The sequence below is a fragment of the Schistocerca piceifrons genome, chromosome 5 (genome assembly GCF_021461385.2).
Source record: "Schistocerca piceifrons isolate TAMUIC-IGC-003096 chromosome 5, iqSchPice1.1, whole genome shotgun sequence".
NCBI classification, from domain to species: Eukaryota; Metazoa; Arthropoda; class Insecta; order Orthoptera; family Acrididae; genus Schistocerca; species Schistocerca piceifrons.
In genome coordinates, this window is record NC_060142.1 from 374,149,494 (window position 1) to 374,172,034 (window position 22,541).

At 37.7% G+C, this 22,541-nt stretch overlaps 1 protein-coding gene across 1 annotated transcript in view; it reads right to left on the minus strand.

The window, feature by feature from the left end:
- LOC124797955 (rho-associated protein kinase 2) overlaps positions 1-22,541 on the minus strand; it is a 208,618-nt gene that overhangs the window by 27,158 nt on the left and 158,919 nt on the right. Inside the window, exons 19-26 of the mRNA XM_047261112.1 lie at positions 18,303-18,557; positions 17,903-18,172; positions 9,576-9,669; positions 4,287-4,504; positions 3,964-4,183; positions 3,724-3,883; positions 3,566-3,644; positions 3,268-3,481 (exon numbers count right to left, since the gene is read on the minus strand). Coding sequence (XP_047117068.1) covers positions 3,268-3,481; positions 3,566-3,644; positions 3,724-3,883; positions 3,964-4,183; positions 4,287-4,504; positions 9,576-9,669; positions 17,903-18,172; positions 18,303-18,557 — 1,510 coding nt within the window. The remainder of the gene's footprint in view (positions 1-3,267; positions 3,482-3,565; positions 3,645-3,723; positions 3,884-3,963; positions 4,184-4,286; positions 4,505-9,575; positions 9,670-17,902; positions 18,173-18,302; positions 18,558-22,541) is intronic.

A 22,541-nucleotide genomic window follows, 5' to 3' on the forward strand; every position in this document is an offset into this window, starting at 1 on the left:
CCTCTGATTCAGACCCTCCACTCGGCTCTGTACCAAAGGTCCGCAGATAGTCCTGTTGACGATGCTGCAGATGGTGAGCTCTGCTTTCATCCCGCTAGCGAGACTGGCAGTCTTCACCAAATCAGATAGCCATCGGAAGCCAGAGAGGATTTCCTCCGATCCATAGCGACACACATCATTGGTGCCGACATGAGCGACCACCTGCAGATGGGTGCACCCTGTACCCTTCATGGCATCGCGAAGGACCCTTTCCACATCTGGAGTGACTCTGCCTGTTATGCACACAGAGGGCACATGGGTTTTCTTCCCCTCCCTTGCAGCCATGTCCCTAAGGGGCCCCATTACGTGCCTGACGTTGGAGCTCCCAACTACCAGTAAGTCCACCCTCTGCGACCATCCGGATCTTGCAGACTGAGGGGCAACCTCTGCAACAGGACAAGCAGCCATGTCCGGCCGAAGATCAGTATCAGGCGGAGACAGAGGCTGAAACCGGTTCGTCAGACAAACTGGAGAGGCCTTCCGTTCAGACCTCTGGAATGTCTTTCGCCCCCTGCCACACCTCGAGACGACCTCCCACTCTACCACGGGTGAGGGGTCAGCCACAATGTGGGCAGTATCCCGAGCAGCGACAGCCGAAGTCCGATCGGGGGATAAGTGGGATGAGCTGGCCGTTCCCGACAAACCCCTGTCCGGACCCCCACAGTGATGCCCATTGGCAACAGCCTCACGCTGTGTGACTGAAGCCAACACTGCTTGAAGCTGGGAGCGAAGGGATGCCAACTCAGCCCGCATTCGAACACAGCAGTCACAGTCCCTATCCATGCTAAATACTGTTCTGCAAAGAACGTCTGAACTAATCTACAGAGAGCACAAACAAATCAACACAAAATTTTAACGGTTATTACAATAAAAGATTGCCTAGAAAATGCAGTACTGCTGCTACTTGCGCACTACTGACACACTGCTCGGCGACAGAAGGAGACTACGCGATTTTACACTGTTCAATTACTAAAACATGATGCTACAACTCTCAAATACTATAATATGTCCAAAATTTGTGAATTAAACAATGCAAGTACCCAAAAACAAGCAAAGAAATTAAGAATTAAACTATGTAAGAAATAAGTGAGCTAAGAGTGTATGACTTGCTGCTGGCAGCTGCTTATCCAACGGCGGCAGGGAGCATCAAAGAACACAAAGTATTATCAGATTATGCTGATGCAATAGCTCCATGCTTATTAATCACATACAAAAGTTGCACAGGTCACACCTGTATTCACAAACGCAATACGTGTAATCCACTAAATTACAGGCCTATGTCATGAAGCCTATGTCATGAACGCCAATATGCAGCAGGATTTTGGAACATATATTATGTTTGAACACTATGAATTACCTCTAAGAGAATAGTCTGTAAAACACAACTAGCTCTTTACTCACACAAAGTGTTGAGTGATATTGACAAGGGATTTCAACTTGATTCCGTATTTCTAGATTTCCAAAATACTTCTGACACTGTGCCTCACAGGTGGCTTATTATCAAATTGTGTCTTATGGAATAGCATCTCAGTTAAGCGATTGGATTCGTTATTTCCTGTCAGAGACGTTAAAGTTCGCAGTAATTGATGGAAAATTATTGAGTAAAACAGAAACGATTTCTGGTGTTCCCCAAAGCAGCATTATAGACCCTATGCTGACGTAATCTATATAAATAATTTAGTAGACCATCTGAGCAGTTGTCTTACGTTGTTTGCAAATGATGCTGTCATTTATCACCCAGTCAAGTCATCAGAAGATCAAAACTAATTGCAAAACAATTTACATAAGATATCTGTAAGGTAGCTGTAGGAAATTTGGCCATTGACCCTAAATAATGAAAAATATGAGGTCACCCACACAAGTGCAGAAGGAATCCATTAAACTTCGGGTACAGGATAAATCAATCAAATATAAAGGCCATAAATTCAACTAAATATCTAGGAATTTCAATGATGGACAACTTAAATTGGAAAGAACACACAGAAAATGTTGTGGGGAAGGTGAACCAAAGGCTGTGTTTTATTGGTAGAACACTTAGAAGATGCAACAGATCTACTAAAGAGACCACCAACACTACCCGTGTCCGTCCTCATTTGGAGTACTGCTGCACTGTGCGATATCTTTACCAGATAGCATTAATGGGGTACATGAAGAAAGTTCAAGTAAAGGCACCACATTTTGTACTATCGAGAAACAAGAGAGAGAGTCACAGACATGATACAAGCTTTGGGGTGGAAACCATTAAACCGAAGGTGTTTTTTGCTACACTGGGATCTTCTCACAAAATCAGAATCACCAACTTCCCCCTCCAAAAACATATATTGTTGGTGCCAACCTCTATAGGGAGAAATGATCATCAAAATAAAATAAGAGAAATCAGAGCTCACACATAGAGATACAAGTGTTCATTTTCTCCGTGCACTGTCTGAAGAGTGGAATAATAGAGAATTAATGTGAAGGTGGTTCAATGAACCCTCTGCCACACACTGACATGTAATTTGCAGAGTAGGCATGTAGATACAAATGTAAATGCAGATAATTAATTATGAAAATGGTAAGATTACTCTCAGGTATACAAACACTAAAAACACTGAACTTGTGTACTGTGCGTTAATAAAAGTAATACTACAACCGCAGAACACAAGCACAAATAAATATTACTGCCATATATTAACTGTAAAATAGACTAAAATCCAAAACTTACTTTTCAACATATGCTGAAAAGAAAATGCTGAAACAAAATAATGAAGCGCAGCTCGCTAAGATAGGTTTTGCCAAGTGGGGAAACTGCACATTTTTCTTATGACACCTGGTACAAAACGCTAACAGATGCCTGCTGCATTGTGGGACAAATACTTTGCACCACATGACATCACCTGGCTGCAAGGTTCACATGTACGGAATATTTTTGGCCACCACTCGGCAAAACCTGTCTTAATGAGCCATGTAATGTGAACTCTGTTTTTAACACTCACGACTAGTAGTGCAGTTCCAACATTTTAGCATGTTTTAAGTGAGATCTGTATGATATTACAAAAATGCATTGTTTTTAAAGCTATGAACTAAAATTCCAGAAAAATGAGAGACGTTCCTGACTGTTACATGATTTTCCCAGAACTTAACAATTCCCTGATAATTTCCGGTTGCCAGGTTGAGTGGCTACCAGAAAAATATGAAATACTCCACGTATAGAATAATTAACAATTTTATCAAAAAATGAGAACTTACGTCTGCATTCCAAGGCAGCTGGTGGTCGAAACATGTGCCACAGTGGCTTCTGACAGACTTCACAATTTGTTGGCATGTGGAACGAGATCTGGATAAACTCATGACCTTTGAGAGAATAGGTCCCTGGCTTATCATCCCTCAGTGTAGAGAGCTCCAACTGATTCGTACCACTCTCATCTGGTCTTCTAGCTTCCCCTTCCCCAGCGTAAAGTAGCTTTGGGGAAAACACAGCCAAAATTGAAATGAAAAAATTATATTTCAAGAATGTTAGTAAGAAGTAGTGTATTTAATATCTTACCTGAAAAATTCGTGGAATATCTTTGGCATCTGCTCTAATTACATCGCCCTGTGTTACTGGACGAACGTGGAAAACTTTTCTATGAAGGGAACCAGTCAGTGTTAAAAAATGGTTTTTACATCTCACATTAAATACAATAAATTCAAGAAGGTACTTACTTAAGATCAAGAACAAGTGCAGGATCCGTGTTCTGCTTATCACTTTCCGAATTATAAAATATTATTTTCTTTGAGGACACTACAACATACTGTTTCTTCCAACCGTGTCGCCTTATATTCTGTTTGTTAGGAACAGACAACCAGCCTTCTAACCTTGACTCTGAATAAAAGATAAATAAAAGCATTAGATAAGAGTTACACACAATTAAATGAGGCTTCAACTAAATGAATGTTTCTCACCTTGGCCTATTAAGTCATCATCATTGTCAGCACTACTTAATGATGCAGTTTCACTGCTAAGAGATGCTAGCTTAACATGTAGCTGCTCTATCTCGGAGTCTTTGGAATCAAGCTCCATTTGCAGACGGATTTTCAATGTATTTTCTTCCTGAAGTTGAGCTTGTAACTCCTGCATATCCTTTTGCCATTTTGCCACCATCTGGCTGTATTTATCTCGTTCCTATGGTGGGAGGACAACACAGAACAACATTTGACTTTTCTGTAATGAACTGAAATAAAAACAATTTTCTAGTTTTGGAATATTTTCTATTTTTAAGTCTTACCTGTGTGAGCTCCTGTTGAAGTTTCCGACATTCTTTCTCTCGCTTCCTAAGATCTGCTGACGAAACTTTGTTCTTACCACGACCTGCATTGCTCATATCTTTACGATTCATTATTTCTGCTAATTTGTTCACAGCTTGCATTTTCAGTAGCTGTTCTGTTTTTAGTTGTCGGTGTAGCCTTTCCAGTTCTTCATTGTTATTATTGGCCTCATTTGTAACTGTGAACATTATAGCTCTGTTTAAGTATGGCTAAAAGTATTCTCTAATTGCAATAAGAAATATTGGTAGCTGAAGTATTGATGCAATCTTGAATTCTATGGCAGTGTATGAAATGGGAGAAACCTACACATCATTCACAAAAAATTTCTTGCTGTTAATTTGTCTTAGGCAGTTATAATGAACTCAACAAATATGTGAACTTTTTCATTGTGTGCATATGCAATTATTATAGAAAAATAATTTCACAAAGAGAAAGATGGGTGCAACAAAACCTACCTTCAGAACACAGAACTCTCAATACAGCCTACAGGCCCCTCCCCCACCCCCAACCCCCTCTTTGGGAAGGAAGGCAGGACTGTGATTGTGAATTCTGAACATTACATTTCAATGTTGAAAAATTTTCTGCAGCCCAGAATGGAAGGGACTGTTGACAAAGAGGGACTGGGGGACATGTGGTTACAACAGGATGGGGCTACAGCTCACACAGGCCGAAATTCACGTAATGTTTTGAAGGAAATGTTTCCGGTACCTCTGGTCTCTTTGAAGGGTGGTGTGGGATGGCCAGTGTGGTCATCAGACTTTAGCATCTGTAATTTCTTTCTCTGGGGATATCTGATGGAAAAGGTGTTGGAGCATTGGACCCTATGAGAGTGGATTACTGAATTGGTGAATGCCATACCTCATGATGCATGTGAAAAGACTGTTCAAAACTTTAGAGATCATTTACAAAAGTATATTGGTGCTAACATCCACCATCTTGAAGACATTCTTTTTCACACTGGAGGAATATAAAATGACACAGGTGTAGCATAAGGATGAACCAGGTTATTTTGTAGATTGGGCGGACAATGGAATACCATTTTCAGGCACGTGGCAATGATTGTGGGTAGGATGGTCCCCCCCCTCCCACCCCACCCCTCTCCCCCAACACACACACACACACACACACACACACACACACACTTTGTGAATACACAATAATTACGGCATGAGGGTGGTCAGAGGATTAATTACAGGCATTTGTCTGCAAAAATTTCGGTAATCCCTTCAGCATACTGGGCACAAGATTGCTCAATACTGCACAAGAACCATCCAAAGACAGATTGTGTAGGAGAGACTTTTTAGTGAGGAAAGAATGGCAATTGTTTGGTCACGGTGGCCTCAGTTACTAACCCAAATCCTATGGTGGCCCAGATGAATGTCGCCCATAGTACAGTACTGCCCCACCATCCTGCATACATTGCACAGTACATGTTTTGACCAGCCTTTTATCTGGATCATTATGTTATCTGGACACAAATGTTGATCTGGAGTAACAAAAAACATGTTCATTCGACCAGCCGACATGTTTCCATTGATTCACAGTGCCCACTGGCTGATGGCATCATTGTGTCAACTAGGGAACAGGTAGGAGTCGTCTGCTGTGGAGCCCCAGTCCAGCAATGTGACTGAATGGTGTGCCGCAAAGCTCTTGTGCCCATCGTAATTGTACTCTGTCAATAAGTCCACCACAAATCACTGCCTATCCTGCTTTACTGAGCAGGCAAGCCTCAGACATCCACATTCTATAATGAGATGTGGGTATCAAACAGCTTGTTGCCTACTTGTGCTTTCATAGTCCTTCAACCACTTTCCATAGATGTTCACAACAGTAGCATGCCAATAGCTGACAACTTTGCTGTTTCTGAGAAGCCCGTTTCCAGGTGCCAGGCCATAACAATCTTCCCCTTTTCTAAGTCACTTATGTCAGTTGTTTTCTCCATTTACAGTTCATATTGTCAATAGAATGATTCCTCATCAGTCTCTGCTCCACTTACGTACTACTCTTGCTATGTCAAATGCCCCCACACACCATCAGATGGCGGTCAGTCTCCTGATGGGTACTGGTCATAATGTTCAGGTTCACTGGTGTAAGTGAAAACAACAGTAATACAAAAGAAAAAAATTTACAGATACAGAGCTCTGTGGTCGTGGACTACAATTTAGGTGGTAATAAAATTACCATAACCAGGCACTTACGTTTACTGTTGTTATTTATTTAAATGTGCAGCTAGCTTTGAATGGCTAAGCACTTATTTTCAAATTCTCAAGAGCAATTGTGTTTACTTACATCTGTTCAGTAGCTTAAGCCAATAGCAATTCCAGTGTTACCATTTGAGTTTTGCTGTGCACATATATGAGGGAACTACAAAACTGAATGCCCTGAATTTTTCTGTAAAGATTCACACATATTATTATGTATTATAATATTCATTGTCCACTCTACAAACACAATGGACGCATGTTCCTACACATCTGAACAAGTTTTATGCCACATGTGTTCAGTTTCCGCTGGCTCAATACTGTGCTACTTCTTCATGTGTTTTCATAAAGAAGTCTATTTTGACATCCTTAGCATATGAAAAGCTCATCTCAGCTACCACTTTTTCACCACCATGGCATCTCATTGTGGTGTTTCTGCAACTCTCGTAGTTCATTTTTTTCCTATCCTCCAGTTATTGGCTTCTTCGCTTATTACAAGTTAAAAAAATTTCTTAATACTTTTCTTTAGATAATTAATAGCTTTAACTCATATTTTATACCAAATGTTGAATCTTTACATCACTATAAAAATACCAGAATTACAGTAGACTTATATAAGTGAAGATGGTATTAAATGCTCCTTTTCTCAGAAATTCGGCATAACTGTGAAGTGCCCCCCCCCCCCTCCCCTGTCCCCAGATGCTAGATGTGAGCATCTATTCCTATATCTGTTCTATCGTCCTCACAGAAGATAATCCAGGTACTTTATGTGGTTCACTCACTTGTAGGTTAATCCATCTACAGTCACGGGTGCATCAGTTACATTTTTTTCTGTCCATTACTAGGTTTTCTATCTTCTTTTTAACATGTATTTCTGTTTTCTCGGCAATTTTATCATACTTTCACATTCTTCTGATTACTTTTGTTTTTCAGTTTCTTATTAATGCTATAAATTCTGCTTAATCAAGCATAGAATGCCTTTAGGGATCTGTTTCAGCAAAGTCTCTACCGATCTTCTTTACGATGAAGTGACAACACTGGTAATATGGTGTCCTCTAGTCTCTGACCAGCAAAACCATTAAAATTATTTGACAAAGTTTCTTCTACACACATTTCAACTAATATGATTACTTTTGAGAGTTTTTCAAATTGTCGAATGATGTTCACTATTAACTGCCAACGTATGTTGCCACAGGCCTTTTTGAAATTTAAAAGCAGTATCACCACCGCCACACTAAATTCCCAAATTTTCTCCTTTTTTTATCTCGGAATGAAGAGATGATTCAGTTTGAATCAGTTTTTGCAGAAGACACACTGGTAACTCACTTATAGTTTTTCAGTTATTGAGATCAGTAAGGGACATAAATAAGTCCTTCATTCACCATTAAAAAATGAATTTTGTCTTTCATTTTGCTGAGATATTGTCAATGGAATAGCAACTTACACAATACTGGAGATGTTTATGTTCTAGTCTACAGTCACAGTTTATTTATTTCATTTACTGGATATTGGTTTCACTACACTGTGCTGTCTTTCGGTTACCCTATGATCAAAAATGTCGATAATATGGTTAGAACAATAATTCAAGAGCTATTTGCAAAATATTAAAACTATTATCATCTATGACAGCAACATATGGTATGTGGTGCACCTTATAATATATTGATAACACCTTACCCCTGGCACACAGTCGTCACACTCACTTCGCAAGTAGATGTGTCAAATACTAAAAGAAAAGGTCATTATTGAGCTTTAAATAGACGTAAACTGTGGTCAACAGTGATAAAAGTGCCACCTATTTACAGAGTACTTTTTCCTTTCTTTTTCTTGCTACATCTCAAAAAAGTCACATTGTAAAAGATATCTAAAAACAACATAAAATTTATTTTAGTATTTCAAACAATGGAAAATCCAGAATGGAATGTAACAAAATTATGAAAAGGGAAGTTGCTGCTCACCTTATAGCAGAGATGCTGAGTCGCAGGTAGGCCCAACAAAAAAAATGTCACAAATGAGCTTTCCGCCAACAACATATTTGTCAAAAATATCCCCCCCCCCCCCCCCCCCCCCCCCACACACACACACACAAAGGCAAACGTGACTCTCATACATGACTGCAGTTTCAGTTTATGGCAACTGAAGCCACAGCTTCGCTTCAGTTGCCAGAGACTGCAGTCGTGTGTGTGTGTGTGTGTGTGTGTGTGTGTGTGTGTGTCTATATATTTTCGACAAAGGTCTTGTTGGTCTAAAACTTATTTGTGACAGTCTTTTGTTGTGCCTATCTGTGACTCAGCATCTCTGCTATATGGTTAGTAGCAACTTTCCTTTTCATAATACTGTTATTTTAGTATTTGACACACCTACTTGGAAAATGAGAATGACAACTGCATGGCAGGGAAGAGAAGCTGCCTATACATTTAAGGTGTACTATGTACCATATGTTTGCTGTCACAGAGGATAATAGTTTGTAAATAGCTCACTGCTTATTGTTCTTACTATATTATCAAATTTTCTGATTATAGGATGGCCTCAGGATGGTACTGTGTACCGAAACTGGTAGCCAGTACGCAAAATAAATAAATGGTGATTATCAATTAAAACATAACTTTAAGACCTTAATGCTTAATGATGACTGAATTTCTTAAGAAACCCAGAAAATGTTGTCCAAGAATCAATAAATAATGTGCAAAAAGATTTATGCTGATTGTTTCATTGGTTTAAAAAAAAATCTTAAAAATCGGTTAATTTATAGGTTGACTGAGGAAAATATTATTGTTGACTTAACAATTATTGCTGTACGATCAATACAGTTTCAAGGTTAAATTCGGTAAAAAGTATACAATATTTTTACAGGACTGATGAGGTATTTGTTTTCATCAAGACAGACAACCAGCAAAGAGTACCACAAGCTCTCATTACATGTTAAATACTTTAAGACCACTGTTGATGCAATAATGACAGAAGTAACTACAGGGATAAATTGCATACTGAAAACAATTGCAGCGATTCCATATCAGTTTCTGTAATGTGTATCAACAATAAACGTACCTTGTTGCATAATCTTCAGCTGATGATTTAATTCATCTTTTTCTTTCACTAACTGGTCAACAGTCTTCTTATAGTCCATTTCCCTCTCCTTCGCCTGTTTGTAACAAAAGATTGTCTCTTGTGATCTAGCATTGCATGTAAAAAAATAAACATGAATAACTTTAAAATTGTGCAGTTCATTCTTCAACTTCTGTTCCCAACCATTCCTTGTACAATTCCCAAAAATCCCATTCTCTGTGGCTCAATCATTTCTGTCCCTTATCGCTCATGTCTTGTACTCAGGTAAAATTCTTTTTTTATTTCATAACTTCTACTCTGCATTTTAATACTACAAGATCTAATAATGGAGAGAGAGAGAGAGAGAGAGAGAGAGAGAGAGAGAGAGAGAGAGAGAGACAAATTCATTTCTTCAGAGAAACTTTTCAATTGCTGTTACAATCCCCCAATTCTCAAATTTTCCTAGCTTGCCACCTTTCTTGCAACTTGCTCTTTAATCAGCCTGCATTTATTACAACAACACAACAATAATCCTGTTCTTCAAAGCAATAAAACGTATGTGTAAGTTACCACTATGTGCTAGTTGGCTTTGTAAACATAAAGAAATGAATAAATTGTTCATCTGTGTATTGAGAAAAACTCATAGAACCTGACATAACAAATTGCACACTATTAAAAGCACAAAAATCATAATAATGTAACGTTAAACTAAGAAATTCCAGAATTAAAGCACAATAAAAATAATAATTAATGAATTACAACTAAAAAAGTCTTAACAATGAGGAAGGAAGAGAGACTGTTTTGGGGAGAGCAAGGAAAACAAAAACTGAGATCAGTGAACTTTTTTTTTTTTTAATCTGAATATTCATTTTTTGAAAATTTTTCCCATTTCTCAACAAATTTCAAGGAGCCCTAACTACAATACCGCAATTTGTACAATCTATTCACAAGCGGCAGCAGGAGAAAAAATATAAAAGATGCAGAAACGTATGAGCATTTGGAGTCAGTGGCTCTTTCTTTTGGCAGAAAGGCTGAAAGGAAAGGAAGAAGGATGAAGTAAAGCACTGGTGAGGTTTACAAAATGGGAAGATTTACAGAAAAGTCCCCCAGAATCCTAGGTTAGGGGAGACTTACTAGATGGGGCGAGAAAGAAAGACTGGTCCCTGCACCAGACCAGATATAAAAACCTGAGAACTTAAAGGTGGAAGATAGAGTAACAAGAAAGAAAGACACTATGGAAGACATATAGTGCAAGAGTCAATAAGAGCAGAAACCTAAGTGCTTTATAAATTGTAGACAGGTGACAGGGGCAGAGAAAAATACAAGTCAGAAAAATAAAATAAAATAAAATAATAAAATGGAGCAAAGAAAAGGAATATTTACAAAAAGAACTGGCGAGACAACATAAATTAAACTAAATTTAGGTCATGTGGATGGCGACACCCAAGGACATGCCGTAAAGTCAATTCCCACCTGAGAAGTTCCGAGAAATTGGTGTCAGGAGGGAGGATCCAGATGGAATGAGTAAAACAGGCACCAACATAATGAATATCATATTACAGAGCATGCTCTGTGACAGGATTGCCAGTATATGTTCTCTGTCTATGCCCATTCATCATTACTGGTAATTTGGTGGTAGTCACATCAAAATAGAACATTGAACAATGTTCGCATAACAGCTGCTACATGCCATTTGTTTCACAGTTGGGCTCTCCCTTCGACAGCATGGTTTTATTTTTGTCAGTTACATGGCTGGTGCAGGTGGTGGTAGAAGGGTGCATCAGGTAAGTCTTATAGCAGAGAGTGTCAGCAGCATAGGGGCCATAGGGTAAAGAAATGGGTGCAGAAGAAGCATAGTATCTAACCAGGATACTGGAGACATTGGAGGCACAATGAAAAGCTATTCTAAGTGAGGTGTGCAAAATAACAGACATGATGGATCTCATTTTAGGAAGTAATAAACCTATGGATGTAGTTGACTAATACATCGGCCCAAGATAGTACTGCGTAACAAGAGGTGTACTCCCAAGTTGTTTTTTTTTTTTTTTAATGTATCACAAGTACCAGAATTGGATGTGATGGTCCGATAAATCTGCTTTTGCACTAGGCTGGTAGGATAATTACATACAGTGAAGCTCAGGTGAGATCAGGTACGAATGGTGGTGTATTGCTGTAAACAGTTTTCTTTTCAACAAATATATTTGCCTTGAATCCCAAGGCTGAATGGGAGGGAATATTTGACATGGAAAGCATGGCAACTGTCCAAATGTAAGTACTGGTGTTTGTTTGTAAGTTTAATGTGAACTGAAGGATGTAGTTGACAGTGAGAGTGACGTCTACATTAAGGAAAGTGGGACAACATTTGGAATAGGCCAATGTGAAATTTAATTGAGAGATTTATTTCTAGATTCCAAAAATTTCTACAGGTCTGCCTCCCCATGTGACAATATGTGAAAAAGTCATCAATATTATATTGCAGTACCTGTGTTGTCCACAAGTATACTACAATGGTCCTTCGGACATGCATGCATGGTTGAAGGAACAGGTACAGCAGCAATTATAGCCATTATGAAATATATTTGCAGTTGCAAATATGGACAACCATCATCTGTATGATGGAGTAATAATAACGAAAATTTTGGGCTGTATTGGGGCTTGAGCACAGACTCACAGTTGGTGACAACAAATGGAAGTTCGGGTCAAGCTGTGAGTCATGCTCAGATAGCCTAACGGTAAGGTGACCACTCACAACATGCATGAAACCCAGGTTAGAGTACTGGTCCAGCACAAAGTTTCACTGTCCGCATTCCATTATACAGTTGATGCTTGTCATATCCACAATTGCGAATACATTTCATGAAAGTCATCAATGTATCTAAGCAAAACAAGAGACTGAAGGCTTACGATCCCAAGAAAGCCCCTGAAAGTGCCCCAAGAAAAGGTTGGAATAGAAAGGAACCATCTTGGTTTGTATGGCCATACCCCGACCTGTTTGTATTTCTGCCCCTTACAGGTAGAGTAGTTGTTGGTAAGTATAAAGTTGATTAAGATGAGTAGGAGGGATGTCACAGGTTTGGAATCGGGTGAGTACTTCCCTTCCCTTCAATCCTTCAAGCAGCAGAAGGAGCCACTGGCTCCAAAAGCCCACATGTTTCCATGTTCAGTTGGTTGTTTTCTGTTGTCATCATTCGATGAATAGATTTTTTTTATGTATCTACATTATATTTTTAAATGTTGATTATATTTGCTTAAATTTGCACTTTAGGTACTCACAAGAACAATGTCATCTGTTTCTTCATTTTCTTCATTAATTTCACCTTATTATATTCCAAACATAATTCAGTGGACCTTTAGTATTCCTGTAGGGAGTAGTCTGGCACACGGAAAGTGTTCAATTATAGTTCAGAAATCTGCAGACTAACACTAACAATGTGGAATCCTACTGAAAAAGTATGTTGCAGATTGCTGAGCTCTTTTTCCACTTAATGATTTGCTTGCTACATAAAGATCATTCCTCTGAATGATTATCAATTGATGGAATGTTAAAAGTTGCTTTTAAAGACATCACAGCAAATTTCATAAACAAATGGATGTGTAGGACAGTCAATTTAAGGATTTTCATTTTGTTAGACTCAAGCTTGCAATCAACACCCTATATGAACCTAATAACCTACTTCAATGCTAACAATATTCTTCACAGCTAATGTGAGACAGCTTAAAATGTTACCTCATATAACACAAAAGAGTTAAACTGTCAGAAGTAAACAAAGTGGAAGCACGTCACTGCTGAAGGCTATGGACTGTAAGGCAACAGAAGGTCATCAATATGCATCTCCCATGAAAGTGTTTGCACTTATTTGGCGTCTTCTGCTTTCTTATTGCGCCACCACTGTATGAGAGGCGAATGCCAATGTGAACAGAAACATGTACAAGCAACTGGAAGTACATGTCCTATAATCCAACACAGAATTGTCAATCAAAACTGCTTCTCTTCAAAACATAATTTGCTATATCATTCAGTTCCTAGCATGAAACACTAAGTCATATAATATGGTTATTTTGGTTATTTTGCAGATATAAGTCATATAATAAGCATACAAAACTACTTTAACATCAGCTGCTACAATTACAACAAAAACATTACACAAAAAGTAGCCCAGTACTGTATTTCGGTTAAATGACTGTTTACTTCCAATCAAACGACTGTGTAAAGCAAGTTTCTACTTCCTTAATTTCACACAGATTGAAATAAACTGGATGTCTTATTCAAGTCCTGACTGTTCAAATTCATGTGACAATATACTGTGGTCTACACTGTAAAAAACTGTGTGCAGAACAAAAGAAAATAAATAAATAAATAAAATAAACATGGCTTTTTTTGTAAATTGTCCTATTTGCTAACGGACCATTCCTAAATGCAAACTGTGAATCTCTCAACATGTGCTCAGAAAAATAGTCAATTACATGTCCAGTAGCTAAACCAGGTCATTTTCATAAAAAAGGGTTCAGGAAGATATGAATGAAGCTACAGTATGTCATGTAAGACTTTTGATTCAGTTTACATACAACAGATATGAAATTACCTCTATGCACCAATCTCAGGGAATTAATAATTCAACCTTTCTTTTCTATCTTCACAACAACTTTTTTTTTTTAATTTTAATTTAATATTCAATTATCTATTTGCAGAACTTATATTATGTGCCCCTTTCATAATATTGTCCTTTCCATATTTTCTGATAACAGCTACTGCAGAGAGTTCTTGCATGCACTGAAATCTCTAATAGAATTTCTGCTTTCTTTCATATGATATTCTCGAGCCTTGTATTATTCACATTGGCTCACAATAGGACGATGTTTTATGTACCTTGGCAGAAAGCAGCTTTTATGAAGTACAAGTCCTGGATGAAAGCGCTATATTCATTATTGAAGCTGTAAGCACACACACCTCCTACCACCACCATTCATTCAAGAGGTGAAGGAATACGGCTACTGCAAGTTGGACAGCAAAACTAAATTTTTTGCACGTATATGTACTATTCGGTTTTTTTTTTAACAATGGCTATGATAGATATCAGTTTCTCAATATCCAATATTCATCTCTCAATCAGTTTCAAAAGAACTGTACATTAATTGCTCCAATGGAAAAAGGAAAAAAGATTATGGTTTAATATCCTATTGAAAATAAAGTCATAAGACGGTGAGACACATTCAATTATCACAGAAATGGGGAAGGAAAGCAGCTGTCTTCTAACAATTGCATTAATCAACTGACAGAATCCACAGAAAGCTTAAATTATGATGGCTGGTCAGGGATTTCAGCCCAGATCCCCTTTAATGCAAGTGTGGTGCCTTAACCACTGGGCCATTCCCTGCCAAAGTTCCCACATGCCCATCACAGGTTTTGCTGAAATTTTGTGTGAATATCTGCAAATGTTCCCAATGAACAATGATAAAGTTTTATTTTTACCAATTTAATACTTGCAGAGATATAGTCATTTGTTTGATCCCATAGTGCAGCTATCAACACTACGTCTGTGAGTTTTCAGCAACTTTGAGGCATATCTCCAGTGATATTTTATTGAAAGAAAAAAAAAAACTAAGCGATCTTGTACAACTTTTTGCACTCCCATAAGTGAAATAGTAATAATAATAATAAAGATTTCCTGAATGATTTGCATATAGATAATTTGAAGCAAAATTGGCCAAAAAATAGATGCTTGAAAAAATGTGAAGTTTAGCTTTTTATGTCTCCAGAAGTTATTCCGCGATATGTCTGAAACTTTGCAATAACGACTTATCAATAAAAGGCCTTAGAATCTAAATTTTCATTCAGCTACTGCTTTACAACAATTTACATACTGAGGGGAAAGTTGATTTTTCTTTATGCCAAAAATGCAACTTTTGAACCACTTTCACAAAAAATAGTCTTTTGCAAACTTTTTAAAACCATTTTCATTACAAAGACCATATTCTAAACCACCTAACAAACTATATTTGGTTTTCCAATGTGAGCATAAAAAAATGACAAGTTAGAGGTGCACTGAAAATGGCACCATATTCTGTTGGTACTCACAGACTGAACCTGACATCTTTTTCTATGTTCAATAATTGTCTACTACTTTCTCTGGAAGATAATGTCAAAAGTCATGATGACTAGCAAATGAGCTTGAGTCAGAAAAACTGCAAGTAAGTAATCTTTGTTTGTTTGTTAGTTAGAAAGAAAGAAAGAAAGAAAGAAAGAAACAAACTAACTAACTATCTTTCTTTCTTTCCTTCCCACATTTCTACAGCATTCAGCTCTAAAAAACTATTTTTATAAAAAATGAAATTGAATAAAAAATCCACCAAAAATAATCTTTTTCTCTTTTTGTCGCTCTACCAACTTGAGGTAATCACATTTGAAAAGTGTAATTTTTTGGATTTTCTGTTATCAAAGTTTCTTCCCAAAATAATTCCCACAAGCAACGTAAACTGGCCGGCAGTATAATTTTCCTCATGACATTCTACAGCAAATTTATGAGCCCTGTAAAAAATTCAAGTAGCTTGAAGTAAACATACACTTGAAAGTGACACTGAAAGAGACCTCTTCAAGCTTTGGCCTCTGACACTTATAGAAATGTATCATCAGCTTAGGATCCTTTGTTAAGAAATCCACATCAGATTGGGAATATGTGGTAAAGAAACACGTCCATGGCTGCTGTCGCACAGCTATCAGGCGTGTCCCCTATGGTAATGAGGATGCCGGTTTCCTCACTTCAAAAGGAACTAGCAGTGGTTAGAGCCACCAAGAGCCATAATAACACATTTATAAAATTTTTCATGTTTACTTAACTGCAAACTAAGCTAACAGAATTCTGAACATTAAACCACAATTAAACTAGCATATCAATAGCATTACACAAGAAAAAGACGTACAAATAATTTTCTCTAACATGAATCAGTTCCAAAAAATGTCTGGAAGACTGCAGTGAACTTCACCAAAATTTACACAATGTGAGAGGTGTAAAACCTGCAGGCTATTCATACAATGTGTGCTGCACCTATTACGCAAAAAACAATTTCACTACCATGATCTCCACTGGCTTAGTAATGCTCAGTTAAATTGTGACATTTATAACGAGCTTGATTTTGTAATTATATCAGAAAAACATGCTGAAATATTTCACGATGTCGTAATACAAAGAAACTTCTTTTTTGGAGCTTTTCTGAGTTATTCAGTCTTCAGCTCACTTCCTAGTCATGAATACTTTTATGCTGCTTTCCCCAGAGAATATTAAACAATTACAGAATGTAATAAAAGGTGTCAGATTTGGTACCAGCAAAACATGGGCCCATTTTCAATCAACTCCAACTTCTTGTTCCTTTTTAGTGCCTTATATGCTTGCACTGAAACATCAAATATGGTCTTTAGGTGGTTTAGAACATGGTCTTTCAATGAAAATGGTTTAAGAGAGTTTGCAGAAGATATTTTTTTGTAAAAGCAAGCCAAAATCGCCATTTTTGGCATTTTTTAGAAAAATCATCTAGCTTGCCTTCAACATGTAAACTACTGAAAAGCAGTAGGAGAACGAAATTTTATATTCTAAGACCTTGTATTCGTAAGTTATTATGTACAAAGTTTCAGGTTTATCCCAGAACTACTTTTGGAGATATAAAAAGCTAAACCTTACTTTCTTTAAGTGTGTTTTACTTTCTTTTAAGCTTCCTTTAACACAAATACATCTACTATGAAGAGATGAAGCTCTTAGAAAACCTCTCTGCAGTTACCTTAAATTCCCAGCACATCTCATTCCCCAAATTTTCATTTTTTTAAAATCTAATTTTGGATGTCTCATCAATTCCACCTACACTTCTGTTTATTCTTTCTATCTTAACTGTCCCAAGTTTTAATCTTTTAAAGCTGCATACATTTTAATATTGGGTAACCTACTTCATCTACATCAGTATTTGTCTACGTGAATAAACATTCAATCTCCTCAAATCTACACAAGTAACACCTTCAGTTATCCACATTCATATTTCAGTCTTCATCTTTTACTTTTCTACACTATTATAACTAAAAATTGCAGTTTGGAAGCACAGCACATGCACAGAGTACAAAACACCTTTTTCTTTTTATGTACATCTCTTTAATATAACACACAAATATAACATGCAAGAGCTCTAATTGCTTGCCCTTCAGTGAAAGGAAGTAGAAGGGAGGAAAAAATTGTGGTAAAAGAATAAATGTAGAGAAAATAAGCATACAAATCCTCAGTAATTATAGTAAGATCATATAAGCACACCAAAAGGCTGGAAATGGCAAGAAAAATAGGCTACAGACATACCGTATTTAGGGCTATTTCCTTATTAGCAAGTTCAGCTCGGTGCTTTGACATCAGATCTTTATGTTCCAATTCTTTGACAGTCTTCTCTTTCTCTAGATCAGCAACTGTCTCCTCAGCAATCGACCGAGCAAGTGCTTCACTGTCAGCTCGAGCAAGAGCCAATTGCAACTGCCTAGAAAATGAGTCTCTCTCCTCCTCAAGCTCTTGTATTGACCTCTGTTTTTCATCCACCTCCTCCCTTAGTTCCTGTGCCTGTGTCTTGTACAATGTCTAGTACATAAAGAAATTTTACAGTAGTTAGAATAGCATATTACTGATGAAACACAAATTTATTATTATGTTATAAGTATATACAGCAAACAGATATGTGGAAAAATGTATGTAAACATATTAGTCTTACCGAGAAGTATTGTTCTGCTTCAAGTTGGTCTTGCAACTCCTTCATCTGCAAATCGTCCACAGATCGAGCAGCTTTAACTTTGTGCAGCTCTTCTTCAATAGATTTTTTGCCCTCTCTTAACTGTGTTACTTCACGAATAAGCTGAGCTTCCCTTGCACGTAAGTGAGCGACTTCTGATGCCTGCACTCCAAGTTCTGTCTGCAAGACATTCTTCTTCTGCTGCTCCTGTTCTATTTGTCCATGCAGGGCTTTCACCTGAGGAAACCACAATACGATTATAGGAAGGATTGTACAGAAGCTTGTATGACTGCACATGTATCACATCTTATGGTATCACATTCTAAAGAAATGATATTACCTTTCCTTAACTACAAGGTCTTATCCTTGCGCCATAATACAGAACCACCCTATTTGATGATTAATGTGCATGATGAAAATTTGAAAAAGTAGTAATTTGCAAATTTAGATGAAACTGAAGAGCAGTATGATCTCATGCATGCATGTATTAAACATAAAACAACCAAAACTACATTTAATTAGAAGGAGTATTTATATTACAAGTCCCTGATTTTCAGTTTCATCTGTACCACTAAAAGTACAATGATAGTATTTTCTTCCTCTGTTTCATCAAAAGCTTCACAGCATTACAGATATAAATAGGGAACATGCCCACATAAGCTCTACAGTCACACTAAAATAATTACAATGTGAAACAACTTAATAATACAGTAAGTATACAGTAGTACAATACTGTGAACTGTGGCTGTTCCAGTAGATTCAAAATTAACATGCTTCTACAAGAGACAAAAAGCTAAAATAACATTCCAGGACTAAACTAACTGTGGTATAAGCACTGAAATTTCACAGAAAACAAATACAATGTGTGATTAACACAAAAGGATTGGTGTAAATGATATCTTTCCTCAAAAACATTTTACAGACTAATTTCAACACTTCACATCTCAACACAAATGGAAATCAAACTGCTCATATTTTGATAACGGCAGATGCAAAACATAGGCAACTGAATAACTAATAAACTAAGAAGGATAATAGTATCATAATATTTATGGACAGTCAATAATGATTTATTTAATACTAAATAACCAGGGCAAAAATTTAGCAAACAAAAGTACCAACTGCTAGTGCTCATAGGAAGGAAACTTTGTGCTCCGTTTCATTTCAAATTCGCACAAACCAACACGTGGAACAGCTGACAAATTGTGAAAACCTTCTCTCAGGAGACCTGTCTAAGAAACCTTTGTATGGTTGATGTAAACAATAACACAAAGGAGATGGGTGTGAGGTAGTCCAAAACATGAAAATAATTCAGATGAAGGCAAAAAATTTTAATTTCACCATCCACACAAAATTCTAGGAAATAAGCTATACACCATTTCTTCACCCAGAAAGAAAAAGGAAATTAACAAAGTAATTGACTCAAAACATCCTTGAATAGTAATCATGGCACACAAATTAGATGGTCGACAACAAAAAAAAAAATGAAACCCAATGAGAGAGAGAGAGATGTGAAAACAAAGATGAAACACGTATTATTTACATTCTTCAATTGACTGGCTAAGCTTAATCAATGATCAAAATCACAAAGCACACGCTGCAAATATTCTGGCTCCAATTGTAATCAGTTAACACAGTACTGTATCTATATCTTTCTTAACTAGGTCGCAGTTGGTGTTTATTTTGAAGCTCTCGATTCCAATGTTCCCCTGCTCGATTGGAAAAATGGCCCACACCAATCCACTGCATGTATCCGCACTGTTAAAGCAGCAAAAGACAGCTGGTGTTGCTTTGCTAGTGACTGCCGTATGACTGATTTTTCCAAGTATTCGAGATATGACTCATGATGATTGTAATGGGTATAAATCTAATAGAGAATGAATGTAGTAGGAAAGTTCTTGGAGAATTTCACTATTTTTTGATTAAGGAGATCACTCACTAAAAAGGCAGAAGCACTGAGTTGCCAATAGGCACACACAAGAGACCGAAAACTTCCTAGCTTTTAGGGTTAGTCTTTGATGAGCTTGAGTAAAACGCGCCCATGCCCACACACATGCACGCGCACACGCACACACCTACACCCTTACATTGTGCTGGCTGGACTAATAGTGACAATGCTGTATTTCGACACGTGGAATGGTTGTGGTCGGGGTAGTGCCACCTGGGGTAGACAGAAGGAGTGAGAGGTGGGAGGCAGGGAAAAGATCTGTGGGGTGGGTGTCTAACGGCTCAGAGGGAAGCAACTGTTTTGCAGGCCAGGAATGCAGGAGCAAAGGGTGGGAAGTAAGGCACAATTTTAGGGGATGGACGGGAATAGTGCACACTGAAGGCGACTTAGCGACATGAATTGGGAGGGGGAGGCAGGACAGAGGATAGGGAAATTATTGGACAGAGGGTGTGTGGACAGTGGGTTACCTGAGGCTTACCTGAGGCTGAGGCCAGGATGATTACGAGAGGGGAGGAAGTGTCGTAAGATAACTCCCATCTGCTTGGTTCACAGTAGCTGGTGGTGGAGGGAAGGATCCAGATGGCCCGAGTTGTGAAGCGCAAAAGGGGTGTTCCACATCTAGAAACAGTATTTGCCGTCATTTGTCAAGGGACAGACTCTGAGACAGATTTTTACTCTCAATCAAAAAGACTGCCCCCTTCTACTGCTGTGGGGTGCACTCAGCCTCATGATGCCAATTGAGGAGCTACTCGACCGAATAGTAGCGGCTCCAGTCAAAGAAAACCATCATAACGACCGGGAGAACGGTGTGCTGACCACACGCCCCTCCTATCTGCATCCTCATCTGAGGGTGATACGGCGGTCGGATGGTCCCGCTGGGCCACTTGTGGCCTGAAGACGGAGTGCTTCTACTGCTGTGGTGACAAACATTACATGCTGATCAACTTCCAAGCACCTATAAATGAAAACAATAGGAAGAACCCAGATAAGGTGGAATGTTTTTGGGAAACCTTTGAAAACGAAATACCCCAAATCCCAAACAAAAATGTCAAAGTACGGTCAGGAGATTTTAATGCTCACATTGGAGAAGATAAAATCTTTTGCAAAATCAACAGACAACCTGGCACATAAAGAACCAACAGAAGTAGTGACAGATTGATTAGTCTGTGCAAAGTTTTCAACTTAAAACTGATGTCCACATATTTAAAAAAGAGCCCCCAGAAAATAAAAAATGCTTTAAGATCGTCAAATCCATATTTCAGAGTGTCCTAAGTGATCATGTTGTGATATCAAGTACAAACACTAAAGAAGTAACAAATGCCAAGGTAAAGAAAGCTGCAAACATAGGAACGGACCATTAACTGATGGTAGTTTACGGTAAAATTTATTCCCCAACACAAGACTAGGGGTCAGAAGAATAAAATATTTAAAATTAACATAGAGAAATTACAAAGAAATATTCCAGAACAAACTAAACAACATAGAAGCTAGTGATTGGAAAAGCAACAGTACCAAAATAATAGATGCTGCCAAGGAAACCGCTCCATTGACAAAGAACGAGAAACACGTATAGTGGAATGAAGAATGTGAAGATACCTTGGAAGACAGATTGAGAGTGTGGAAAAGATGGTATTCCACAAAAAAAAAGTCGATTGTTTGCAATTCGTAAACCAAAGTAACTGAACAACAAAATTTTGAGACTTGCTACCAGATATTTTGAAAAGTCTCTTCTACATGATATTGAAGAAGATTCCAGAGTAACAACACAAGAATTTTTTATAAAACTTTCAAAGCTCAATCAATGAAGTATCAATTGTGAAGTCTGTGTTTTAAAAGAAAAAAGGTGAACTAATCACTAATAATAAAGAAAAATGTGAACTATTAGCAGAGTACTTCAAAGAAGCTCCTCAATTTTGAGAAATAAGTGATACCTTTTAGTCAAAGTAGAATACGATAATGTTTTTCCAAATTAAAAACCACCAGATAAATCTGAACTTCAGAATATAATTAATGAACTCAAAAATAACAAGGCTTTTGGAAGTAAGTGGTAAAAATGCCAGCAGTGGAACGATCAAAATACACCCTTTACGCAAGAAAGGAAATAAGGTAGTTTCTACAGGAATCTCTTTAGCGGCTGTTACGTACAAAATCTTATCCAATGCCCTTTAAAACTGTTTGGAAGAGTAATTAGACCATCAGACCACTGAAGACTAAATGGGATTTAGAAAAGGGTAGTCCTGTGTAGAATAGATTATGAATTTGAAAGCGATCAT